The 24,859-nt window shown below is 40.2% G+C and overlaps 4 protein-coding genes across 4 annotated transcripts; 2 read left to right on the top strand and 2 right to left on the bottom strand.

Annotated features, from left to right (window-relative positions):
- Nucleotides 1-47: 47 nt before the first annotated feature.
- Nucleotides 48-3,020, bottom strand: LOC149382774 (ethanolamine-phosphate cytidylyltransferase-like). Its single transcript, XM_089628817.1, has 9 exons — nucleotides 2,671-3,020; nucleotides 2,130-2,365; nucleotides 1,849-2,006; nucleotides 1,470-1,541; nucleotides 1,284-1,351; nucleotides 1,066-1,186; nucleotides 620-685; nucleotides 403-525; nucleotides 48-289 (listed from the first exon to the last, which is right to left on the bottom strand). Exons 1-9 carry the CDS (start codon nucleotides 3,018-3,020, stop codon nucleotides 218-220), a joined length of 1,266 nt encoding a protein of 421 aa, XP_089484943.1. The 3' UTR covers nucleotides 48-217.
- Nucleotides 3,021-5,140: 2,120 nt separating this feature from the next.
- Nucleotides 5,141-5,940, bottom strand: LOC149382773 (mitochondrial import receptor subunit TOM7-1-like). Its single transcript, XM_089628173.1, has one exon. The coding sequence runs from the start codon at nucleotides 5,844-5,846 to the stop codon at nucleotides 5,610-5,612; it is 237 nt and encodes a 78-aa protein (XP_089484299.1). The 5' UTR covers nucleotides 5,847-5,940; the 3' UTR covers nucleotides 5,141-5,609.
- Nucleotides 5,941-14,187: 8,247 nt separating this feature from the next.
- On the top strand, nucleotides 14,188-16,121 carry MBD02 (methyl-CPG-binding domain protein 02). Its single transcript, XM_089629652.1, has 4 exons — nucleotides 14,188-14,383; nucleotides 14,739-15,426; nucleotides 15,513-15,670; nucleotides 15,774-16,121. Exons 2-4 carry the CDS (start codon nucleotides 14,762-14,764, stop codon nucleotides 15,899-15,901), a joined length of 951 nt encoding a protein of 316 aa, XP_089485778.1. The 5' UTR covers nucleotides 14,188-14,383; nucleotides 14,739-14,761; the 3' UTR covers nucleotides 15,902-16,121.
- Nucleotides 16,122-17,816: 1,695 nt separating this feature from the next.
- LOC149382771 (uncharacterized) lies at nucleotides 17,817-24,771 on the top strand. Its single transcript, XM_089629651.1, has 18 exons — nucleotides 17,817-18,030; nucleotides 18,137-18,283; nucleotides 18,369-18,459; nucleotides 18,561-18,679; nucleotides 18,969-19,159; nucleotides 19,249-19,459; nucleotides 19,834-20,071; nucleotides 20,216-20,628; nucleotides 20,846-20,933; nucleotides 21,093-21,289; nucleotides 21,456-21,787; nucleotides 21,878-21,971; nucleotides 22,072-22,290; nucleotides 22,611-22,850; nucleotides 22,949-23,158; nucleotides 23,831-24,100; nucleotides 24,196-24,399; nucleotides 24,478-24,771. The coding sequence occupies exons 1-18, from the start codon at nucleotides 17,917-17,919 to the stop codon at nucleotides 24,628-24,630; spliced, it is 3,531 nt and encodes a 1,176-aa protein (XP_089485777.1). The 5' UTR covers nucleotides 17,817-17,916; the 3' UTR covers nucleotides 24,631-24,771.
- Nucleotides 24,772-24,859: the final 88 nt, after the last annotated feature.

Genomic DNA, 24,859 nt, shown 5'->3' with positions numbered 1-24,859 from the left:
AAAAAAAATACAAAAACAAAAACAAAACAAAAAATTGAATTGGCTGATTTAAAAAGAATATAATATTATATAAATTACACACAAGAGATTGGGAATATTATTAAGAATTGCGTCCGGGTCCCTAACTAAGTTACAATCAAAGCAAGGCTGTTTCAATAATATTGCCTCTTCTTCTTGAATCAAAATCCAAAACAAAAACGCTCTTCTCTATATGGCTCTAATCTCCGGACACATACTTCTTCTGCGCATAGTATTTCTTTTCACTCTCCGACTTCTTCGCATTGCGTTTCTGCATCAAATATTGCATTAGCATCTCATGTTGCAAGTACAACCCATAATGAATTACTCGGTCTTATCTTATGAACCCTAAACACAAAGCAAAGCAATGAGAGGAATAAATACCGTATACGCTTCATGGTTGGCCATTATCCTCTCGGCTACTGATGTGGTTGTGGTATTTTTTGGGCTTTCAAGCAATTGATAAACTCCCATGCTCTTGGCAACACGATACGGATCAGTCTCACTCTGCACGCACGTCAACGTAAATCCCCGAATATTTAATGATATCAAGAACGAGGAGAGACACAATCATTGGTGGGAAAAAAATCTCCAAGCTTACCGTCAACGAAGAGTTGTACTCAGAAATCGTCCCGTGCACAACCACCGAGATATTGAAAGTAGTTATCTGCCACCCAATAAAAAATAATATTAAATAAATAAATAACAGCAACTCAAAATAATGCAAACGCTTGGCTACTTATATACAATAAATTTATCTCTGGTGATCTGGAAACGGAGTGGCAAAGAAAGAGACGAAATTGGAGCATACAAACTCCATGTTAATCACCGTATCGTGACAAAAAAAAAAAAAAAAAAAAAAAAAAACCCAGCTCAGATGTTTCAATAGCAGGGCACATACTCTCTAGGAGATATTGTAAGATATTCCATCCCAAGTTTATAGATCAACGATATGTATACTGTAAGAGAACACTAAAAATCTTAAGAGAACGATTTTTAATAATCATATTAAGGTCTAATGATTTCAGAAAGCAGACAGAAACTCACCACATCTTTGGAAACTTCCCACGGTGCACCAATAATGACTTCATCGACGTAGCGACAAGCCAACACACTAAGGCTGCGTTCGTGTAGATGCATTATTGGGCAATGATTTCCTCTGTGTTCCCTGAATCGAATATAATCATTGTCGTTAGACATTTCAAGGATATGGATCTCAGGGTTAAATGAAGTCTTAAGAGGGCAAGTGTAAGTGAGGTAAATACCGAACAGTGTGATCATCATGGATACCAACTAGTAAAAAGTCTCCGAGCATCCTAGCATTCTTTAGGATCTGAGTGAGAGGAGGGATTTGAAGAGGGAAAAAAAGAATTAGCATTCTATTAAAGAAAAAAGTCACTTCACTAGAAAAAGTGTGCCATAGATGCTTTTATTTGAAATTCAGAAATTACCTCAACATGTCCGGCATGAAATAGATCAAACGCTCCATCGATGTACACAACACGAGCATTTGGTCCCGGTGCCTGAAATTATAGTCATCGAAAAATGAACAAGATGGAAAAACTAAATCGAACAAAGACCTTATGAGCCATATAACCTAATTGTTGGTAACAATAAAACGACACATCCAAGTAAATCTTTTGTCGTCTTTATCGAAGTAAATAGTCGTCTACGGAGCCCGGTAAGATAAGACATCATTATTTTTCGTTTTTGAATAATCATACCAAAAATGTACCCGAAAGTGATGAATCCATTCGTCGTTTTGTGTTTTCGAATCAGTGTCACATCGAACAATAAAATCTATGGAATTGGAAAGGGAAAAAAAATCACCTTTCCATTAGAAAATTGCACAATCCGCCGGGATGTTGGCAAGAACTGAGATAAATGAGCAACCTTTGATTCGTTTTCTTTAGGAGGGTCTCCATTTAAAGAGGCACCGTTTTGATCTTCGCAAACACCCTTGTCCTTTGAAGAGGAAAGTATTCTTCCTATAATATACACATTAATCATACAAGGAATTGGCATAACCCGAAACAAACAAACACACGAAGAAGGCCTCGAAAAAAAAACTACTTTCCTTAAGAACGGGCGTGAAAGAAAAATAATAGTACCTACAATGTCTGTACTGGAGACCCCTTCGGTGCGCTTGATCTGCTTGTAACGACCGACCGTTTTGGCCAAAGCATAGGCATCGGTTCCGTCGGGAAGCAAGCACGGATCGTCTCCATGGATGATATAATCAATCTTGTGCTCGTTGAACAGCCTGTTCATGAACTGCTCCGTTATCTCGTACGGAGCGTTCGCTATCACCTCATCCACCCATTTCAACCCGCTAACTAGCGCCAGCCTAAGAATCATAAACGAAGAGAAAAAAATATATATATTAATTGAGACTTTCTAATTGACATTGAATCCATACCCTACCTCAACATGTATCCATGCCTACTTTTTCAGCGTATTAATCGAATAATCAACAAAGACCATCCGCGATAATAAATGCCCATGAAGAAGGGTTGAGCAGAAAATGGACCACTCTTCCATACACAAGTTTTAAACTTTTTTAAGAAAGAATTTTCATAACTCGAAAACCCACATCTGACACACAACTCAACTACTCTTTTCCACTCAGTAATGAAGAAGCAATAAACAGACCTCTCTTCCATGGAGAGAACGGGCGGTCCTTTGTTGGCGACGATCTCCTCGTCGCTGACGACTCCGACGATGAGCTCGTCTCCGAGAGCCTTGGCTTGCCTCAGAGCGTTGGCGTGGCCGTAGTGCATCAGATCGAAACACCCGTCCATGTAAACCCTAATGCGCTTCTTCTCGCGCTTCTTCTTGTGGAATATCCCCAAATCCGACCAAAGGTACGGCAACTTGGTGAAGTAGCTGGTCGACAGTCCCAGCAGCGCCGCCGTGAGCATCAGACCGCCGAACAGATGAGGGAAGTTGTAAACGCCGTCCCACATCCAATTGTCGCCGTCGTACTCCACGTTCCCGCCCATTTATTAGATATAATCTGAAAATTATCAAATGAAATTGATTGTTCAATTCAATGTCGAAGCTTATCGGGATCTACACTTTTTATTATTATTATTATTATTGTTGTTGTTTTGAAACGCGAAAGAACAGCTTTTCAGATCTGCCAACGGCTCGGGCGAGATCTTTCGGAGGATTTCGATTTCAATTCGAGGAATCTGAATCAGACATTTACGCAATTAGTTACGAACGAACCTGGAAATTCAAGGGAAGACGTTTTTATTTTTATGTTTGGAGTGAATGTGAATCTTTGATAACATAACTTTTCTTAGAAACAAAAACCGGCTTAAATAATCTGTGCCAAACACTGCCAATTATGTGCGTGAGATTGTGGGGGGACCTGAAGCCATGCAACTTGGGTGCGAGTTTTTTGAGAATTCCAAGAGCGAAGGATACACGGAATCTCATATATACATATATATATATATATATAGTATATGATTATGATAATGATAATGACAATGAGAAAACTTACCTGCTAAGCTTCTTGCGTCTCCTCTTTCGCTATCTAATCAAATCTCTCTCTAATCTCTGGTCAGAGAAGAGAGAGAGAGAGAGAGAGCAAGAGAAGAAACTGACTTTATTTGGAACTGAATTGAATGGGAAGAAGAAATACGGCTTTTCTCGCGGAATATATATTTTATATAGAGACCCCTTCCTTATTCCTCTTCTTAATGTCGTCGCGTGTATATATTCTCTAATACCATTATTATTTTTTTAATAAGAAAATGGAAAATATCCTGGAGGAGAGAGAGTATATATGTATGTCTATGTGTAAGTATATATATAGTTTGTTAATAACAATATACTTGTTTAGCTGCTTTGCTTGCTTTGTTTTGCTACGCGCTGTCTATTGGGCTTTCATGGGCCCATTGTCGACAACACTGAGTCTGTGTTTTGAGCAAAAGACACGGCGTTGCGTTGGAGATTTTGGTTTTACTAAATAAAATAATATAATTAAAACGATTTTTTGTTTGTGTTGTGTAGTTCAGATCAGAAGAAGAAAGATCAGCAAATTACCATTCACCACCAATTAACCAAGGATTTAAAAACCGGGGGAACCGGACGGGAACCGGTCCGGTTCCCCCTTTTTGGAGCTCCCCGGCACCGGAACCACCAAAACCGGAACTTTCCGGTGGTTCCGGGAAAACCGTCGCGACCCAGACCATTTTTGCCAGCTTTCCGACCGGATCCCGCCGTCCCGCCCATTTCCCGACGCGACGAAGGCCAAATCTTCCCAGATCCCGCCGGTAACCTGTTTCCCGGTCCACTTCCCGGCCAAATTTTATTTTTTGATGATTTTGAGTTTAAAACTTGAAATTTCTTTATAATTTTTGAAGATTAAGTATAAATTGATAGTTGTGAACTTAAATGTAGGGTTGATTTAAGGTTTGTGTTCATGATTCTAATTTTTTGTAATTAATCCGAATTATTTGGTAATTTTTTGATTATTTAGTGATGATTAAGGTTATGATGAAGTGGTTTATTGATTTATGAAGATATTTTGTGACTTGTTTTTAATTTTAGAAATTTTGTGTTGATGTTTGTAATTTTTTTGGATTTAATCCGAATTATTTGATAATTTTGTGATTAGTTAGTGATGATTAAGGTTATAATGAACTTGTTTATTGATTTATGAATAAATTTGTGACTTGTTTTTAATTTTAGAAATTTTGTGTTGATGTTTGTAATTTTTTTGGATTTAATCCGAATTATTTGATAATTTTGTGATTAGTTAGTGATGATTAAGGTTATGATGAACTTGTTTATTGATTTATGAAGAAATTTTGTGACTTGTTTTATCCTACGTACTTTGTATGTTTTTTTTGTATATTTCTTTTCTGAATTCTCCTCGGTAAATACCGGTATTTGACGGTATTCCTCTACGGTAACGGTAAGTTCAACGGTACCGGTTTCCTTTTTTTTTCTCGCTTCCCCCGGTATTCCTTTACGGTACGGGCGGTTACCAGTAAAGAAATATACAAAAAAAACATAGTAACTAATTCTCGGAACGGTAACGGTATTTCGATCCTTGCAATTAACTCTTTTAGCTGAGGAAATAATATAGAGAGAATAATAAGCAAAATTACAAGGAACTCTTAGTAATATTGATAACCAAAATAAATATGTATCAGTATCACCAACTAATTCATGGATTTAGGGAATCAGAGTATTACAATACAGTAAGGAATGCTTATTCCAAAGCCATTAGAAGATGTCTCTATAATTCATAACCAACAAAACATACAAAATCAAATTAACAAAAACGAAACAGCCTCGATCAAAAGCACGCCGAGAATTCCAACATAAAAGCTTCGATGATCGAATTTGATAAAGAACCCCCAACTGTTTTGTGTAATTCAATTCACTGATTGATTATATATGCGATAGCTTCACAGCAGCAACAAGACAGACAGACAGAGATATAAGGAAACAAGAAAGCTTATTCCAAAATTATAAGGAAAGCATGTCTGTGATTCATAAGCAAGGACACAATATTCAAAAAAAAAAAAAAAAAAGAGCAGTAGAACTACTAGTCGTTCAGATCGCCGGAATCAGACGGGGCTGAGGAGCTGAGAGAGGTGAGGCTTGGGATCGGAGTTCATTCCGATGATGATGACGAGAGGAATGAAACCGTAGTGAGTCGCGACCTTGGCTTTCTTGACGGCCCAAGTCGTCCAATCCTTCACCGGCGTCCAATAATCTCCCGTCGCCGTCGCCGCCGCCGACTTTGCCCCTTTGTTCCCCTTCCCCTTTCCGCCGCCGCTGCTCACAACCGCCCGAGAAGCCATTCTTTCTTTTTCTCGCTCTCGAACTCTAAAACCCTAATTCTCGAATGATTTGGGATTCTATCGACACGACACACTGCTTTATTTATTTCTTTCGGTGGTATTGCTATCACACCCCTGGAATTTATACTACTTTCTGATCGCTCCCCTTCGAACTCTTTATTATCGTTTGCTTTCCCTTATTTTTGACGTATTTAATTAAATGGACGGAATGGAACATTTGAGGCAGAAATGGAATGGACAAATGCGCAATCCAGTATTTTTTTCGGGTAGAGTAATATGTTTGGATCTCCAAAAATCAAAATTGTCGACGATATTCAAAAACACCTCGATAAATTGAAATGGACTAAAAACATATACATTTGTTTAAAGGGTCAAGCGGCTATATAGTCAAATAGAACTTTTAAACTTTTGCAAAATAGCCATAGTTTGCCAACTATAAGTAAACTAGCCCAAGTAAGATTAATCTAGGCTGGATTAAATTTAATTTCAACGAACTATAAAGACAGAATGTAAGCTTTATGAAGGCTGGATTAAAATTAATCGAGACAGGATTAAAAGTCGTAGTACTCTCAATTAGCTATTTTGCTATACCTAATGAAACTATGGCTATTTTGTAAAAGTCATAGTTTGAATTGGCTACTTCATATCATTTTTCCTTGTTTAAACTTGGAACATACGGAATTAATATGTTTAAATTTTTGTCCAAATAGATTGACAAATTTTGTGTATTCGATCCAAATGACTATATGTGGTTTGTCTTTCATAAATTTAAGATCATTTTTCATCGTGAGAAAATTACACTCCTATTAAAAAATACGTCAAATCTAAGACGCAAAAACGACAACACTGACCCAAGCCCGCCTCAAGACAGCCAATATCCCTCGGAAATGCATGGAGCCCAAGGCAATGAGTCAAAGACAAGGAACCTACAACACTATGAGTCCACACCTTGAAATTAGTCTTCGGTACAAGAAATCCACGAGGGTTCACGGCCACAACTAGGCACGGGAGGGGGGTCCATTGCCACAAATCTTTTTGTCTCCTTAGCCCAAGTATCTTCAAGGCCCAATCACCCCCTCTTGCCTCAAGGCATCATTATAAATACCTCACTCCACACAAGACTTAAGGTAAGTTTTTTATGTTGGGATTTATTGTTTATGTAAGACTGAGATTGATGTAATAATTGTTTTTTAAATTAATAATATAAGCATACATTTTTATCATTTGGATAGAGAGATAGTTGATGCCATTGAATTCAAGTAACGCAACGTTCATATAAATCTTTAGTCTTCCGCAATAACTACTTTGTATATTTATATTGCAATATGAAATGTTCAAGTCTGGACGGAATGCTTAAATTGGTTAGTGATTAATCTATGCTTGGGTGGCTAGATCATAAATGAAATGTGTGGTTCACAAGTGTAGGTTCACTTGGTGGGAGCATTCTATGCATACGGTAAGTGCATGACCTGAACTAGATCTTAGTTAGATATGCGTCGTTTAAGTAGCCTTTACAACAAATGTTTGAGTTACAGTTGATGGTGACAATGAATGTTGATTTAAATTTTGAAGTGGTCATACACTTCAAGGTCATATCTCCATGTTCTTTCATTTATTCGATCGTTCATGCCTATAAATGATGGTTAAATACTTATATTTTGAGAGTCTGTAATATGATCAGTGATGAAATGAGTTTACATATACGGAATCCAGCTCTCTTGAAAGAGAGTAAATGTTTGTTCACCTAATAGTTGATTCAAGAATTGATTGATCGTGCACACTTTTGCAATGAGATACTGACAAAAATAATCTTTCGTTAGATGACCAATGGTACGAGGGCTCTCATGTAGCTTGAAGGGGTATAACAGTAATATATACCCTTCTTGTTACGAGTGGAACCTAAAGACTTCATACTCATGAACTAGGTATAACAGTAATATATACCATTCTTGTTACGAGTGGAACCTAAAGACTTCATACTCATGAACTAGGTATATAGTGGACACTTCATGAATAAATACCGAGTAAATATACGACAAGAAATCAAGAGTTCGATCGTGAAATTATATTGGAATACTGTCACGACCCGCGAGCGACAGCTCGCCCACGAGCCGCGACCGATCAACTCTCATATTTTTCATATTAAACAATAGATCATAATACTTTTATATATTAAAATAGTTTGCGAAAATTCGGGGAAATTTTTCGCTTTTATAACTTAGAGTCTTATAGCGACTCCTATACAAATATGTTCCGGAACGTTTTAACAGAAGACACTAACCCCCGATTAAGAAACCCCATAGCCCATAGGTCAAGGCAATATGCGCTCGGTCTCGGTCTTCAATCTCGTTTCCCGCTTACCAGCTTTTCCCTTATCTACATTACCAAGGGTCATAAAACTATGAGTCGATTGACTCAGTAAGTGGGAGTTTATCTATAAAGTAAAACGACTAATGCCATGTGACGTGCAAACAAACACACAAGAATGCAGAATGATTGCTAGATATAACTAGAACATAACATTAGAGTATGACTGACGCGTGACATCACACTCTATCTATTCACTTGTCGTTCTGCAAGATCGTACATCATCTTCTGCTACGATCTCCACAACGACAATAAGCCAGCCTCAGACCTCGAGCAGCAGTCTTACGGCGGCTTGGGTGTTTTAAGATTGTCTGGGATCCACTAGTGGTACCATCTTCATCTGACGTCGGCGCATGTGTGCCCACTTGGCACGACAATGAGTTCACTCGAGGCGACTGCTCATTGCTGAATGGGTTCACTCTAGGCGACTGCCCATTACCATCGGGTTCGCTCGTGGCGACTGCCCGTCATCATTGGGTTCGCTCGAGGCGTCTTCCCTTTTATCATCGGGTTCGCTCGTGGCGACTGCCCGTTATCGTTGGGTTCTCCCCAGTTTTGAGTACTCAGCGCCATACAGACCACCTAGGTCTGCCACAAACACAAGTCGTTGACTTGTGGGTACCACCGACACGAGTTTAATTAAAGTTTGGGTACTCTGCGGCTAGCAGCGTACACGTTAAACTTATATACGGAAGAGCGTAACGGGATAAACCTCGAAAGAAATTATTATTTCTTTTTGAAGCTCGTTAAGTGTTTTAAGCTGAAAGCTCGAAGTGTGACTTTCGAACTCTCTACTCCCGATTGAATTCGAGAGTCTTATCGCTCTTCCGTCATCTCGATTCTAACCTACTTCCTAGAGTTAGAAGAGAGGTCTAATTATACACATAGAAAACGTGGCTGGTTCAAGTTAGCGTTTGAACCTAACGGGCGTACCCGAACTAAATTTTCAAGCAAGAGTGGCCGAAGCCTTAACTTTCATGTTTATTCATTTTAGGGCTTTCACCTACTCTTGTTTACTAGCAAATAAATGCACAAACAAACAGGGTTATTCCCTTGGTATGTAGTTGACTTATGTCTCCACACTTACTTGGAATTGTTCGACAGATGGTTCGACGATTTCCGTAGATGTCTTGCTTCGCACGTTCTTCGAGGCACTTGGCTCTTGTCGAAATGTCGAAAGAACTAGCATTCGGAGTAGAATATCCGTTAGTTCATGGATTCGAGTTTACTTAAAGAGGATAGGGTTCGTTGTCGGGATAAGAGTTGGTTCGGAATTCGAGAATTTAATTTATTATTCCCCGGTTCTTCGGAAGTTAAATTTATTCAAGTCTCGCGTATTCTCGTACCGAGATGGATACGAAATAAAATTCAACAATTAATCACGAGTCTCAAATAAATTCAATAATCCGAAAACAAAATAACCGAGAATTCCAAACGAATAATTAAATTAAATTCAAGAACATCATTAAATAAATAATTATAAATTATTTATTTAAATACTGAAAGTACATATCTAAGAGTATTTAAACGCTATAAGCGATTTAAAACTCACGAGTTAATCGAGCTTTATTTCGATAACTCTTTCACTTGATATCTTCAGAAACTGATCTCGTCGCTCTTGACTCGTCTGGTTCCCGTTCGTCCGTCAAGATCTGTAATTCAAACCTGGAACCCAACGACGAGTTAACATCTTAAATTCAGAATCCTTATCAGTTTCAAAATCCAAATCCCGATATCACAATTCAAAACCCGAACCCAATCCAACCGAAACCATACTAACCATAACGACTCAACAAAAATGATCACAAAACTTCCGAGGCTCAGATATTATCACAACAAGCACACAACCAACAAAACACTCGGCAAAACAGGATTTAATCAAGACGACTCTCAAAACCAATATCCAGAATTCTTAATCATCACCACAACCTCATATTAACGATACCAAACCGAGTTCAAAACAAACCTCAAGAAAAATCACACGGCCAAGAGACCCAAAAACACTGAAAATTCGTCCAAAATTCCAACAGCCATGTCGATCAAACCCAAGCGATTAACAGGTTCATAAACGTCTCAATATCACTAAACAACCTCCAGAAATCACAAAAACCCAACAACAAGATCCATGAACCCTAGAACCCCATTTTCGGCCAAAACCAAGCCAAACCAAGGAAATTCATAACAATGCTCAAATTCAAGTTATAATCATCACCAATCGAGTCCAAACAGCGATTAAAACCGAGCAATTTCACTGAATTTAACCCGAAATCAAAAACCCCCAAATTACTAGCTATGAACCCTAGATTTCAAATCCAATTCAGGGAAACGAAATCTCACCTCAACCCACAGGTTCTACCTTTCTCGGAGGGTTCTTATTTCCTTCCCCGCATCTTTTCCTTGCTCCGGCGTCACGGAGGTCCTTGACGACGTTGTTCTTCCTCGGCGTGGACGCGCGGCGACGTGGCTCGGTGCAGGGTGGCGCGCGAAGAAGAGGAAGGAAGAAGAAGAGTGAGAGAAAGGATGGCGGTGATGATGGGCTCGGTGACGAGTGAAGATTGAGCTCGAGGTTCTTTTTTTTTTCTTTGTCTGATTCTTGCGCGAGAGACCCAGGAAGAAGAAGAGAAGAAGAAAAGAGATAGAATGGTGAGGTGGCCGTGCAAGGGAGGGGTGAGTGGAATAAGAAACCCACGTGGCAACCTCTCCTCGCGCCACACGTGCACACGTGGCCCACTCTAATATTGCCACGATTCTCTTAAAACGACCCATTTTTCTCTTTTTCTTTCAATCTCATCCTTCAAAATGTTGCACATAAGTCCTTTTAAAATAAAATCTCACAATCCTGTCCTTAATTAATTAAAAAAAAATCTTGAAAAATAACCGAGAAAATTGTTATTATTTCCCGTTATCTTGAATATATTTAAGGGATCTCGAAATTTACTTTTACTCTCGAGATTTTTAAATCTCCGAGTATGTTTCGAATAATAACATTGGATTACTCGAATATTCTCATTCCGAAATTTCATCGACCTTAAATATTATCATATTCCAAGATATTTAAAATTTAAGGACGTCTCATATGCAACAAGAATTTGAATTAAACTCGTCCATTTTATTCAAATTCACAAGTCGAGCGTTTACAAAAGTTTATACATTACAAATACCCCACGAGATTTAATAAAACGAATAAAAGAAGAAATTGATCGTTTGCTTCTTATTCGTATTTATTATTAGTTTGAGTTATTAGGTCAATTGTCCCCTAATCGGATCCGATAAATTAAACAAATATTATGAGATTATTACAATCACGTCACAAAAAGGACACAACACGTTTCATATTCATAAAAAGATTTTTGACAAAAGTTTAATAAGTATTAAAGGTTAAGTAATAATTAAATCACTCAAATTTAAGTGGGTTTGAGAGAGCAGTTGAAATTCATCCAATCAAGCCCATGACACTGTGTTGGACGCCCAAGTCCATCAGATTAGGGCTTGTAATTTTGTTTAAACCTTGATGGTTGATAAATTTTAGGGATAAATATTTGCAAAATATGATTTGGCAAATAATATAAACTAATATATATTATATAAGTAGTTAATATTTTATATTATCCTAAAATATATGATATACTTGTTATGATCCTATCTGATTATATTTCTTCTTCAATTATAGAAAGAAATGAAATAGATAGATCATTCTTCTTTGTGTTTTGAGGTGAGATAGTTTGTCTCGATTATGAGAGAGAAAGAGAGTTTTCAAAACGATGGGTATTTATAAGATTTTGAGTGTGCAAAATCATGGGCATGTGGGGCCGACTTGGTCTTAAGGATTCTTCGATTTTGGAGATTATGGCGGAGGGGTCATTCAGTTTTGTGGATTTTGACAGAGGGGGTCCTCCGGTTTTGAGAGTCCTGGTGGAGAGATCCCCTGGTTTCGTGATCTTTGGCAAATAGATTCTCTGGTTTTGGGAGTCCTAGCGGAGGGGTCCTCTAGTTTAGGACTTTTGGCGAAAGGATCATCTGATTTTGGGAGTCCTGACAGATGAGTCCTCTCATTTTGTGGGTTCTAGCGGAGGAATCATCTGGTTTTGTGAGTCCTGGTGGAGAGTTCTTCTGGTTTTCGACAAGCCAGCGGAAGTATCCTTTGGTTTCAGGGCCTTCGGGATAGAGATCCTCCGGTTTTAAGAGTCTTGGCGGATGGATCATTTGGTCTCGATGTTTTGGCGGAAGAATCTTCCAGTTTTATGTCGTTTTTTGCATACGATATTAAAATCATAATTAAATAATAATATTTCGAACAATCTGATTTAATTGTCTATGATAGAGTGATGTTTTCATTATTTAGTTACTAATTTTATAATAAGTAAAAAAATATAAAAGACAACAAAGGAATTTTGACCATATTTAGAAAAGGTGATGTAACTGAATAGCCAATTTAAAGTTATGAATTTGCAAAATAGTAAAAGTTTGTCTTAATTTAGTGAAATAGCAAAAATGTGCAGTATTTTGATTTTGATTTTTTTTTAACCCCCAAGATTATTTTTTAAAGTGATGAAATGCTTATAATAATCGTTAAAAATTTTAATCTTGGTTGTCAAAAAAAATTTGAAAACGTAAATTTGGCTATTTTGTTGAAAAGTTGAAACTTTGATTATTTTGATAATCAATAATTTTTTTAAATAGTACGGATTTTCCATTAAAATTGGGTAAAAAAACCCATCAATACAGGAGAATAACACCTTAGTACATGAATTACCAAGACCTAAGTCGATGTGAATCTAACACTAAATTCCGGTAAAAGTACGATATGTGCAAACTTCCGACAACGGGAAGAATTACAAGCACCAATAGAGCACACAAGAGGCTCGTTAAAAAACCCAAAGATTGGCGATGGAAAAATTCAACCAAACTCGGTCCGATAACCACGAATAGGGTGGCTCTTCAACCTGCATAGATAAAAACCTAACAGGAAATCCACTACGGGAGATGAGACTACGGCTAATCCGAGTCCAAAACAAACCAAAAAACTATGGCAATAAACTAGATCTAAAAGAGAAAATACTAGTTTAATCCATACGCCTAAAAAACACAAACAAAGTAAATAAAAAAAGACATAAAAAAACATCCCTCAACCCACTGACGCCATAAAAAGCCATTCCCTCCAAGCTCAAAATTCCACTGCTGACAGAGCTAGCACCACCACCAAGTGCCTATCTTGAGAAGCGGCTTCGACGTTGGAGAGCTCCGATCAGGATGAGGAAGGATACGCCAGAGAAGACGGCGCCGAGCTCGGGAGAACGGAGAAGAGGGGCAAAACGAACCAAAAGGAAAGCGCTAAAAAACGAGGCAACAGATGAGAAGCAGTAACAAGCGTCACTCCCCCCGGGTCGGAGCCACGCCGGACGTCCGGAGCCCAGGAAGAGCGGTGGTAAAAACCAGATCTGAGTTTCTTTGGTTTTTTCCTGGAGAGAGAAATATCTTCGGAAGAGAGAGAGAAATTGAAGTTGCTATTAACCGCACTCCTTTCTCTTTCACATTTCAAATGGTTATTTTGTACAATTTTTTCTTTTAAAAAACATAGATATTATTTTTGCTGCTTTAAATTTAATTAAGTGCGGAAGGAAAACAATGTCACAGTAATTTCTAGTTTGGTCTAGTGACTGTGACACTGAAAATGAGGTCCTAAATTAAATCTCCTGGTAATTCAAAAATATAATTAATTAATAAAGTGTCTCCTTAAATTGATGGAAATATCCGGATATCAATATATATTTTTTACTATATACTCGGATATTAATTCTTCTAACCATAACTAGTCGTTTTATATATTCCCAATAAATATTGCTGTCTAAAAATTCTATAAGATATTTGTTGCTTATAATTTATAAAGGCCAATGAAGTTCTCTTGTTGATGGTGTTATTTTATTTAAACAAAAAATAAAAAATGCAGTATATACATGTTGAACTTAAAGATGTTTGGTTGGTTCTGTACATGTAAATAAATAAATAAAAAGCAATATTAAATTCTATCAATTTCATTTTCTTAAAAGAAGAGAAAACAAAACAAAACAAGCGTTAGACAGAGAAGAAGAAGAGGTCGAAGAACCCCCATTGAAAGTTACTAACTTTACGACTTTCCATTGCCAAAGCTTCACGATCTCCTCTTGATTTAGGTAACTCGAACATCTCTTCGCTTCCCACACAAATCTCCATATCACCAATTTTTTTTTTTTTTTTTTGGTAAATGAGCTTCATTTTTTACCTTTCTCAGATTTGGGTTGTTGTGGAAAATATAGTAGATAGATTTTAGGTTTCTGTTCACGGATTCGAGATCTGCTCTGCGAATGAAAAGCTCACTGGTGAATTTTCATATTCTATTATCGTGTGGTGTGTTAGGAAAAACTCAAGCAAAAACAAAACCAAAAAAAAAAAAAAAAAGGCAAAAGGGTTTTTGCATTAAAAATTTCGTGTGTTGTTTGATTACTGAGACGAAGATCGTTCCTTTTGTTCCGTGATGTTGAAAAACAGGGTTTTGTCTTCCTGTTATCGCGATGTTGCCGAATCCCCGGAAAATAACTTTCAAGTTCAAGAGGCCGGAGAATGGGTTCCCGGATTCGAGCTTCTTGGGCGGAGGCGGAGACGGAGAAGGAAGCGCAAAGCTTGGAGACGAAGAAGAGCTCTTGGAAATCTCGTCTTCCTCTTCGTCCTCAGAAGAAGCAAAAGGAAAAGAAGAAGATGAAGAAGAAGAAAACTCGTCGAAGCAATTGGTGATTTACAATCCCGAAGAGGCCTCGGGCAAGACGACGACGACGACGAGCGAGCCGGTGCGGCGGAGAATCCCCGGATTCCAGATGAGCGCGTCGAGTCGGCCGTTGCCGTCGGTGGGGGCGTTCACGGTGCAGTGCGCAAAGTGCTTCAAGTGGCGGCTGATCCCGAGCAAAGAGAGGTACGAGGAGATCCGAGAGCGCATATTGGAGCGGCCGTTCTTCTGCGAGACGGCTCGCTCGTGGCGGCCGGACCTCACCTGCGAGGCCGCCCCCGACATCTCGCAGGACGGCAGCCGTCTCTGGGCCATCGACAAGCCCAACATCGCGCAGGCCCCCCCCGGCTGGCAGCGCCTCCTCCGAATCCGCGGCGAGGGCAGCACCAAGTTCGCCGACGTCTACTACGTCGCCCCTTCCGGAAAGAGGCTCCGCTCGATGGTCGAGATCCACAAGTTAGTTTGAAAATTGAGATATTGAGATTGAGATTTCAATTGGAAATTGTAAATTGAATCGGTTGTCGTGTCTTTTTTTTTTTCAGGTACTTGACGGATCACCCGGAGTACAGGACGGAAGGGATGACGATGTCGCAGTTCTCGTTCCGCTGCCCGAAGCCGCTTCAGGACAACTACGTCCGAAAACGCCCTCGTCCTCTCGCACCTTGCGACGCTGCCACCGCAAATCTCCTCCCCGGTTTGGGTATTATTATTATTATTATTATTATACTTTTGGGAATTCTCATTATTAGTATTTTTTGTGTGAGATTTGGTAAAAGTGTTTTTTTTTTGTTATGATGGTGTAGTGAGACCCTTGGCGTGGGCTCGTCCGGACGATGAATTGACAGAATTGCAGCTCGCGACGCCTGTTCCTCCTCCTCCTCCGACAATGTCGACAATTTCAGAGCCGGATGAGCGACCGGCGAAGAGGTGACCCGAGACGAGATGGTGCCAGAGAATGCGATGGATGTTTCGATATTCATTTTTTTTTTTAATTTTTTTTATTATTGTGTAATCGGAACTATATAGTAGAGAGAGCCCGGGCCGGAGAAAAAAAAATGGGGTGGTTTTTGGTTATTGTAACACTAACATACTTATATAAATACATATATAGGTCTAGGCAATGTTTAGTAAGAAAGTGTGTTTGTGTTTTTTGTAATGATTTTAGTTGTTGCAAACAAGAATGGAAGAGAGATTGGGGTCTGAAGGGCCAGTGATTGTGGCTCCTTTGTTTATAACATCGAAAAGATAGTCGAGAGCCGCCTCTGTGATGGTCTCCCCCGGAACGAGTACCGGAATGCCCGGCGGGTACGGGCACAAAACCTCTCCGCTCACCTCTCCCACGCAACTCTCGATCTCGACCCTTCGTTTGTCCGCGAAAAACGCCTCTCTCGGGATCAACCTCGTCTCGAAATCGTCAAACGGCATACACACTCCGTGCTGCGCCGTTTCAAACAACGATGATGATGATGATTCGATGACGTTGTTTAGGCCTGAGACGAGCCTCTCGACGTGGTCCCGGCAAGTCCCGAGGTTGAGCGCGAACGTTATCGACCTCGTTCCGACGAGCTCGCACACGATACCGTGCTCCGGTTCGCACAGAATCTCGTCCGCTCGCCAGCTCGGCACTCCCAAGCCCCAGAAGCCGAGCGTGAGCCGTAACGGGTCCACCGTCGGGAAATCCGGGAAAGTCTGGGAGTCGAGCACGGATATCCTGTCGCTGAGCCCTCTGATTCTCTCTGCGGCCTCGGAAGCGATCCGGACCGTCGGATCGAAGAGGAGTTCGGGGTCGCGGGAGAGCTGGTGCGCGGCCGCGTCCAGCGAGGCGAGCAATAGGAAGCTCGGGCTCGTGGTCTGGAGCGCGTGGAGGCACGCCGACACTCTGGCGGGGTCCACGAGGCCGGTTCCGGTGATGACGTGGAGCATCGAGGACTGCGTGAGCGACGAGAGGACTTTGTGCGTTGACTGGACCGCCACGTCAGCGCCTCCGCGGAGAGCCGAGCTGGGAAACCGGGTGTGGAACCCGAAATGAGCTCCGTGAGCCTCGTCGACGATCAGTGGAATCCCGTGGGAGTGACAGAGATCGGAGATTCCTCGGACGTCGCTGCAGATTCCGTGGTACGTCGGAGACGTCACCAGAACCGCTCCGATTCTGCGGCCTTCGAGTTTCGCGTCGGAGATCGCCGTCTCGACCTGGGAAGGTGTGACTCCGGCGGCGATGTCCCACAGGGGATCGAAATCCGGTACGATGTACCTCGGCGCCGCGCCGGAGAAGACCATGGCGGAGAAAGCGGAGGAGTGGGAGTTTCGCGGCAGGATGAGGGTGTCTCCGGGAGAACACGTGGCCATCACGGCGGCGTGGACTCCGGAGGTCGAGCCTCCGACGAGGAACCAGGTTCTGGAGGCGCCGAAGACACGCGCGGCTTGTTCCTGCGCGTGGACGAGTGGGAGGTCGAGCTCCGGGAGTTCGGGGAGGTCGTGGGAGAACGGCTCGGAGCCGATGAGGCGGCTCAGGGAGGACGGCGCGGCTCGGCCTCTGTTGTGGCCGGGGAAGTGGAAACACGCGGCGTTCTGTGAGGCTGAGCGACTCAGCGCCGTCACCAGCGGCGGCGAGTTCGGCTCGTGGCAGCACTTGGGGATGAAGTGAGCGAAGCTCTGTGCGAGGACGACACAAGTGTTCATATCGTCGACGAGGATTGAAACAGAGTCGCGATTAACATGGACTAGTCATAAATTTTATGGGCTTTCAATATTATATGGCCCAATTACTCTACCAATCCAAAGCTAGTAGAATAGGCCTTTTTTTCATATATATATATATAAATAGGGAAAGATTTGCTTTTATGTTTACCGTCGTTATTGGAAAAACATCTTATTTATACGAATAATACGAACTGAAACGAAACTAAAAATTTTGGTTTCTTCGTATTTTCTCATTCAGCCTCAAATATGGCGGCCGATAACGCCGACCAGTCTCATAAGTCTCACCGCTCCAGCCAGTCCGGCGCTTCCGCTAAGAAGAAGAAACCGACTTCCGAGAACGACAAGAAAAAAAACCCCAAGGTACGCTTTTTTTTTTTTTTTTTTTTTTTTTTTCTTTATATACATATATATATATATTTTATTCTCTTTGTTTGAAGGCTTTCGTAACATGAGATTTTGTGTATAGGCGTTCTGTTTCACTTCGACGAACAAGACAAAGCGATTGCAGTCACGCGCCGTCGAGAAGGAGCAGCGAAGGCTTCGCGTTCCCACTATTGACCGGACTTACGGCGAACCTCCTCCGTTCGTCGTTGTCGTGCAAGGACCTCCTCAGGTGTGTTAACTGTTTTTCGATTGCGAATTTGATTGATATGAATATGATGTTTAAGCTGTTCATCTTCATCTTATATGAATTTTAGGTTGGGAAGTCTCTTCTCATCAAGTCACTCGTTAAGCATTACACCAAACACAACTTGCCTGAGGTCCGCGGCCCGATCACCATTGTTTCAGGTCTGTAGAGGTTCTGTTCTAATGGTTGCTCTAGCTTTGAGCGAGATTTTTGAACTTGGTTTTATTTATGATTTGGCTTGGCTGTGTGGTTGTTTTTCCAGGTAAGCAAAGGCGGGTTCAGTTTGTGGAGTGCCCAAATGACATCAATGGCATGATTGATGCCGCAAAGTTTGCGGATTTGGCATTGCTTCTTATCGATGGAAGTTATGGATTTGAAATGGTGAAATTTCAATTTTTTTTTTTTTTTAATATTGTTCTGCTTTACGGGTTTTATACTTTGTTTGTTACTATATCTGTTCGATCAAATCCTTGGTTGATTTTTTCTTTTGATAGAATGGCTAGTGCAGACGATTGTCAATGCCGGATAATTTCTGCTTTTGAATGTTCTTGGATATATATTACCCTTTAATTGGGATTTATTGAGCGTCCTGGACTGTTTTGGCCTGAATTTTAGTTATTATTATGTGTTTTCGCTTGTTATATAGTCTAGCTTTTTGCATACTTTGCAGGGAACACTTGAATTCCTCAACATATTGCAAGTTCACGGTTTTCCGAAAGTTATGGGCGTTCTAACACATCTTGATAATTTCACGGATGCGAAGAATCTAAGGAAGACAAAGCAGCATCTTAAACACCGTTTTTGGACGGAAGTATACGATGGAGCTAAATTGTTCTATCTATCTGGTCTTATTGGTGGAAAGTAAGTATCTTTTTACTATGTTCTGTGTTGTCTGTCATTTGCATCTTTGTCGTCCATAGAGTGATTTTCTTTTCCTCTATGGAGAGTAGGTACCCGAAACGTGAAGTTCACAATCTTGCACGTTTTATATCGGTTATGAAGTTTCATCCTCTATCTTGGAGAGCTTCTCATCCTTATGTCATGGTCGATCGCTTTGAGGATGCAACGCCTCCAGAGAAAGTCCGTCTAAACGGGAAATGTGACAGGAACATTATACTTTATGGTTACTTGCGAGGTTGTAACATGAAAAAGGGTACCAAGGTATGTACTTCAAGCTCATTATTACTGATAAGGTAGTTTTTTTTTTAAATGATTTCTTTTCTTTCCTCAAGAGGATAAAACCGTTCCAGCCCCTTATTTTATTAACATCTCATGGTCAACTCCGTTTCTTCTTTTAATTTTTTTTTTTTTTTTTTTTTTTTTTAATAGAAGAGTATATTTTTGCTTCTATATTTGTCTACTCAAATCGAACAATGTTAATGATTCACCACACATCAGTATTTCCTCCCTCGTGTTCTTCATTTATTTAGCAGTTCCGAATTTGTCAAGATCCACCAATGGGTGATCTACCCGAACCACGGTAGATATGTTTGAATTACTGTTTTCTAGTGACTAGCACATATTTTGTGTAAAAGGTTCATATTGCTGGTGTGGGGGATTATAGTCTGGCTGGCGTTTCGGGCTTAGCTGATCCTTGTCCATTGCCATCGGCTGCCAAAAAGAAAGGCCTGCGTGATAAGGAAAGGTTGTTTTATGCACCAATGTCTGGACTAGGAGACCTGCTCTACGACAAGGACGCCGTTTATATCAATATAAACGATCACTTTGTCCGGTTTTCGAATGTTGACGAGAATGGAGATAGAACACATATAGGTCGTAATTTTGTTTTATCCTCCATAACATCTCTAATGGGGGATTTAAAACTTGTTCTTGTCATCTTCTTTTTTTTTTTTTTTTTTTTCCCCCTTCCTACTAGTAGTAGATGTATGCTAAGCATTTGAGTTGACATGTTAACAGGGAAAGACGATGAAGTCGGTGAGATTATGGTAAAGAAACTTCAAAACCCAAAATTTGGAGTTGACGAAAAGCTCGAAAAGGGAATTGTTCTATTTCACCGCCCGAAAGCTAATTCATTATCAGCGGCTGTTGATGATATAAATGATTCCATCATAGCTGAGAAAAAGAAAGAAGAATTGGAAATGGCAGTTGACAGTGATGGTGAAGAGAGTTCCTCTGATGAAGATGGTGGTGATGAAAAAGGTGCAGCGATGGGGAGTGAGAGTGACGATTCTGATGATGAAATTGGAGATCTTCCAGAACAACAATCGGAACTCAAAGATCGCTTGAGAGAACATGCTGAATTTCATAATGGAAGGCTGAGGAGGAAAGTTGTATTTGGAGATGATCTATCAGATATGGATGCGAATGAGGTGAGCACAATGAGACAGATGTTATTAATTTACAATAGAGACTTCACAACTCAAACTCACACTAAGCTAACCATTCTTGTCCACAGTAATTCATTGCAAGTTCATACTTTGCCTACTTAATTTTATGCCCCTCTATTATCTTTCCAGGTCAACTTATTCCACAGTGGTTAGGATTTTCTGTTACTAATGCAAACTTTTCTCCATGGTGTGGTCATAGGATATGGACGAAGATGATAGTGATGAGGATCAGGCACCCTCTGACTCAGATGCTTCTAGTGGAGATGAAGCAGAAAATGATATAGACGGTAAGTGTTCTCATTGTTGTAGTGATGCCAATGATTAATAACCTCATTATTGATGCTTTGTAGGTCCAATACTTTCTATAAAAAAAAAATTGTTGGTTTGGTTTTTGGAAATGAACTAATTGCTCTAATGCTTTCCTTGATGTTTGCTCATGATTTTAGACATGGGAAACAGTTCAAGATGGAAAGAATCATTGGTAGAAAGGACCATGTCCCGAAGAACTACCAACCTCATGCAACTTGTGTATGGAAAATCAACATCGGTTCAAACCACTTCAGTGAAGGAACAAGATAGCAGCGAGGATGACGACGATAGTGATGAAGAGGAATTTTTCAGGCCCAAAGGTCAAGGAAACAAGGTCCGCCCTCCATTCCTCTTTTGAAAAAAACATCTTGATTTTTTTTTCTCTAACTTTTTTAACTATTTATTGAGCATTTGAGTATTATTCTATGTCGACGTTTGTCTAACAACCTCTTCATTCCTAACATAGCTCGTTTTTTAATTTTTTTCCTTTTCTTTTACAGACACCACAGGAATGGTCCGGCGAAGAGAAATTGAATGCTGAGGACTGTTCAAAATTTACAAATCATTCTAGGGAAGGGGACTGGGAACAGCCTGAAATTATTGAGAAAATTCGCCACCGTTTTGTTCCTCGACGGGGTGAAAGAAATCAAACCTCTGAGGCTAACAATGATGATGCCGATGACGATGCGTATGGCGACTTTGAAGATTTAGAAACAGGAGTGACAAATGATGCGAGTCAACCAAATGAGGTTGTCAAGAGCAAGGAAGAGGAGTTAGCACTTGAAGAAAGAAGACTGAAAAAACTTGCCCTCCGTGCCAAATTTGATAAACAATATCCTTTTACTAGCATTTTTCTATTAATGCCCTACCTATTTAGATGGCATATGATATTGCTATGTGTTACCTTAATTCAATCTATTACGTATGATGGATCTGAATTATCGGATGAAGAATTGAAGGAAGACGGAAACAAGGGTTCAGGGGATCAACCTAAAGAAGTTGGGTATTTTGACAAGGTAAACGTTTTGGTGTGCGAATTGAGACTTTCTATCTATCCGCTAGAATACGAAAGTTGGCATACTAAATGAGAGCCGATTTTTGCGCGTTTCTTTTCAGTTGAAAGAGGAAATGGAGATCCGGAAACAAATTAATATAGCTGAACTCAATGAACTTGATGACGCTACGAGGATAGACATTGAGGGGTTCCGCACCGGTACTTACCTCCGTTTGGAGATTCACGACGTTCCTTTTGAGATGGTTGAGCACTTCGACCCGTGCCATCCTATTTTGGTTGGTGGTATTGGCATTGGGGAAGAGAACGTCGGATATATGCAGGTTTAATTATTGCGCTTAATTTATGCTTGTTATCGTTCCTTTACATTGCTTCGATGTGCGTGTGTCTGATATGAAAACCCATCATCTGTGATTTTGTTCCACACAGAGAGCCTCATTTATACCATAAATGAGCCATATGCTAAGCTTCCTTTATTAGCTCTTGATTTAATGAGCCATATGCTTATAATTTGTTGTAATGTATTTGAAGAAAATGGTTTCGCTCAGGAATATTTTGTCTAGCATTCTTGTGTTGATGTTCATCATAAAGCTTTTCGGGCATGTATACTAAGTCCTTTTTTCTTTTTCTTTTTCTTTTTCAGACGAGGCTGAAACAGCACAGGTGGCACGAGAAAGTTCTGAAGACTCGAGATCCAATAATCGTTTCGATCGGGTGGAGGAGATACCAAACGATGCCCGTTTATGCGATCGAAGATCAGAACGGAAGTCACCGAATGCTCAAATACACGCCCGAACACATGCACTGTCTCGCCATGTTCTGGGGCCCGCTTGCCCCTCCCAACACCGGGGTCGTTGCGATTCAGTCTCTATCAAACACCCAGGTACACTTTTTAAAGAAGAAAGCCTAAAAACACTGATTTCATTTGCACGTGGACCAAACTTTTATCTTTATCTTCATCTTCCTTGTTGGGTTTGCTAGTCGTCGCTTAGGATCTCAGCAACGGCGGTCGTTCTGGAGTTCAATCACGCAGCGAGGATCGTGAAGAAGCTGAAGCTAGTCGGTCATCCTTGCAAGATCTTCAAGAAGACGGCGCTGATCAAAGACATGTTCACTTCGGATCTCGAAATCGCTCGTTTCGAAGGCACTGCCATTCGAACCGTCAGTGGGATTCGGGGACAGGTCAAGAAGGTACGTCGGATCATTATCGGTTTCCTGTTTGGTTGCTTTTTTCTTTTGTGATATATGCTTGGTCTTGTAATCGCGGTTATATTGATTTTAATTTCTATAGAATTCTCTTAATTCAAGGTATAAGGTTTTTTTTTGCTGAAGTTATTAATTTTTTTTTATAGACGAATAATTGATGGAACTACAAATGAGTTCGGTATTTTACATATTTATCTTTTTTTTTTCTTTTCAATTTATTGGTTTTTATATACCGAAACGGCTGATTCCATTTTTTATATTTAAAAGGAATAGTCGCAAAAGGTTTTTGAAACCGAAAATCGCTTAAATTTTTTTTTGGGTTATTAAGTTATATAGCCACACGGTTACAGTGAATTTAGATATAGCCCACCTTTCGTTAATTTCTTGTAAATAACCAAGTTAACTTATTAACAGATTAATAAAAGACTTATTTAATCCAGCCAAACATATAAAAAAAAGGTAGTTAATAGGCTGCCACGTATGCAAGTTGGCTATTTACAAAGTATTTACTAAAGGTTGGCTAATTTACAATTCCTATAGTTTAGGTGACTTAAGTAGCCAATTTTTTGTTTTTATTTTCTTTAAAAATTTCTAAAGACACAGACATTTCACTGTTTTTATTTATTTATTATTATTTAAAACCCGGTGGTGGTTCAGGCTGCAAAGGAAGAGATTGGCAACGAGCCGAAGAAAAAAGGAGGGGCTCCAAAGGAAGGAATCGCTAGGTGCTCTTTCGAGGACAAGATAAAGATGAGCGACATTGTTTTCTTGCGTTCCTGGACTCAAGTCGAAGTCCCTCAGTTCTACAACCCGTTGACGACAGCGCTTCAGCCTCGCAACAAAATCTGGCAAGGAATGAAGACCGTCGGAGAGTTGAGAAGAGAACACAATATCCCAATCCCATTCAACAAGGACTCACTCTACAAGGTAAATCGATCCATCCTCTATTCCGAGAGCTTTGTTCCTTTTGACGATTGCCTTTTAATTTGACAACTTTTCTTTCTTGTCTGTTGTTGCAACAGCCAATCGAGAGGAAGCCGAAGAAGTTCAACCCGTTGGTGATACCCAAGTCGTTACAAGCGGCTCTGCCGTTTGCATCGAAGCCTAAAGATACGCAAACTCGGTCGAAGCCCCTATACGAGAAGAAACGAGCTGTCGTTATGGAGCCCCACGAGAAGAAAGTCAGTTCGCTGATTCAACAGCTCCGCCTTATCAAATCCGAAAAGGTAATATATCCATTTATCTATATCGAATATCGGCACGATTGCAGGCAAATTTATGTTATGTGATTGGTGGAATTGCAGATGAAGAAGAAAAAGGCGAAAGATGATAAGAAGAGAAAGGAAGCGGAAGCGCAGAAAGCAAAGGATGAGGTGATCACTAAAAAGCGGCAGAGAGAAGAAAGGCGGGACCGGTACCGCACTGAAGACAAACTCAGGAAGAAACAGAGAACTTAAAGAGGAGAGTCCTCAAAACCATTTTTGAATTAGTAAACTGTTACGCCCGTTGATATTGATTCGAATATGAATGAAAGAATTACAATGAGATATCGGACATTTGAGAGGTCCGTGCTCTTTAAATTGAAACTATTTTCCTAACCAAGTCTTTCCAATTCTTTTTCGACGCCTATTCTCTTTCCTTCGTCTCTTATTTATACCAAGTAAAGGGCTTAACTAATATGTAATA

Source organism: Urtica dioica, chromosome 10 (assembly GCF_054948205.1).
Source record: "Urtica dioica subsp. dioica isolate 48M chromosome 10, U.dioica_male_clone48M_v1_H2, whole genome shotgun sequence".
NCBI lineage: Eukaryota > Viridiplantae > Streptophyta > Magnoliopsida > Rosales > Urticaceae > Urtica > Urtica dioica.
Note: the sequence above shows the minus strand (reverse complement) of the source record. Positions and strands in the feature narration are given on the sequence as shown.

Excerpts from the sequence above, each read along its gene's own strand:
- LOC149382774 (XM_089628817.1), bottom strand. The coding sequence starts at position 3,020 with ATGGGCGGGAACGTGGAGTACGACGGCGACAATTGGATGTGGGACGGC. Across the intron at positions 1,352-1,469 it reads TTCATGCCGGACATGTTGAG|ATCCTAAAGAATGCTAGGAT; the intron begins GTAATTTCTGAA and ends CCTCTCACTCAG. Across the intron at positions 290-402 it reads CCAACCATGAAGCGTATACG|AAACGCAATGCGAAGAAGTC; the intron begins GTATTTATTCCT and ends TATTTGATGCAG.
- LOC149382773 (XM_089628173.1), bottom strand. The coding sequence starts at position 5,846 with ATGGCTTCTCGGGCGGTTGTGAGCAGCGGCGGCGGAAAGGGGAAGGGG.
- MBD02 (XM_089629652.1), top strand. The coding sequence starts at position 14,762 with ATGTTGCCGAATCCCCGGAAAATAACTTTCAAGTTCAAGAGGCCGGAG. Across the intron at positions 15,427-15,512 it reads TCGATGGTCGAGATCCACAA|GTACTTGACGGATCACCCGG; the intron begins GTTAGTTTGAAA and ends TTTTTTTTTCAG. Across the intron at positions 15,671-15,773 it reads AAATCTCCTCCCCGGTTTGG|TGAGACCCTTGGCGTGGGCT; the intron begins GTATTATTATTA and ends ATGATGGTGTAG.
- LOC149382771 (XM_089629651.1), top strand. The coding sequence starts at position 17,917 with ATGGCGGCCGATAACGCCGACCAGTCTCATAAGTCTCACCGCTCCAGC. Across the intron at positions 20,072-20,215 it reads TGGAGATAGAACACATATAG|GGAAAGACGATGAAGTCGGT; the intron begins GTCGTAATTTTG and ends ACATGTTAACAG. Across the intron at positions 24,400-24,477 it reads GCCTTATCAAATCCGAAAAG|ATGAAGAAGAAAAAGGCGAA; the intron begins GTAATATATCCA and ends GTGGAATTGCAG.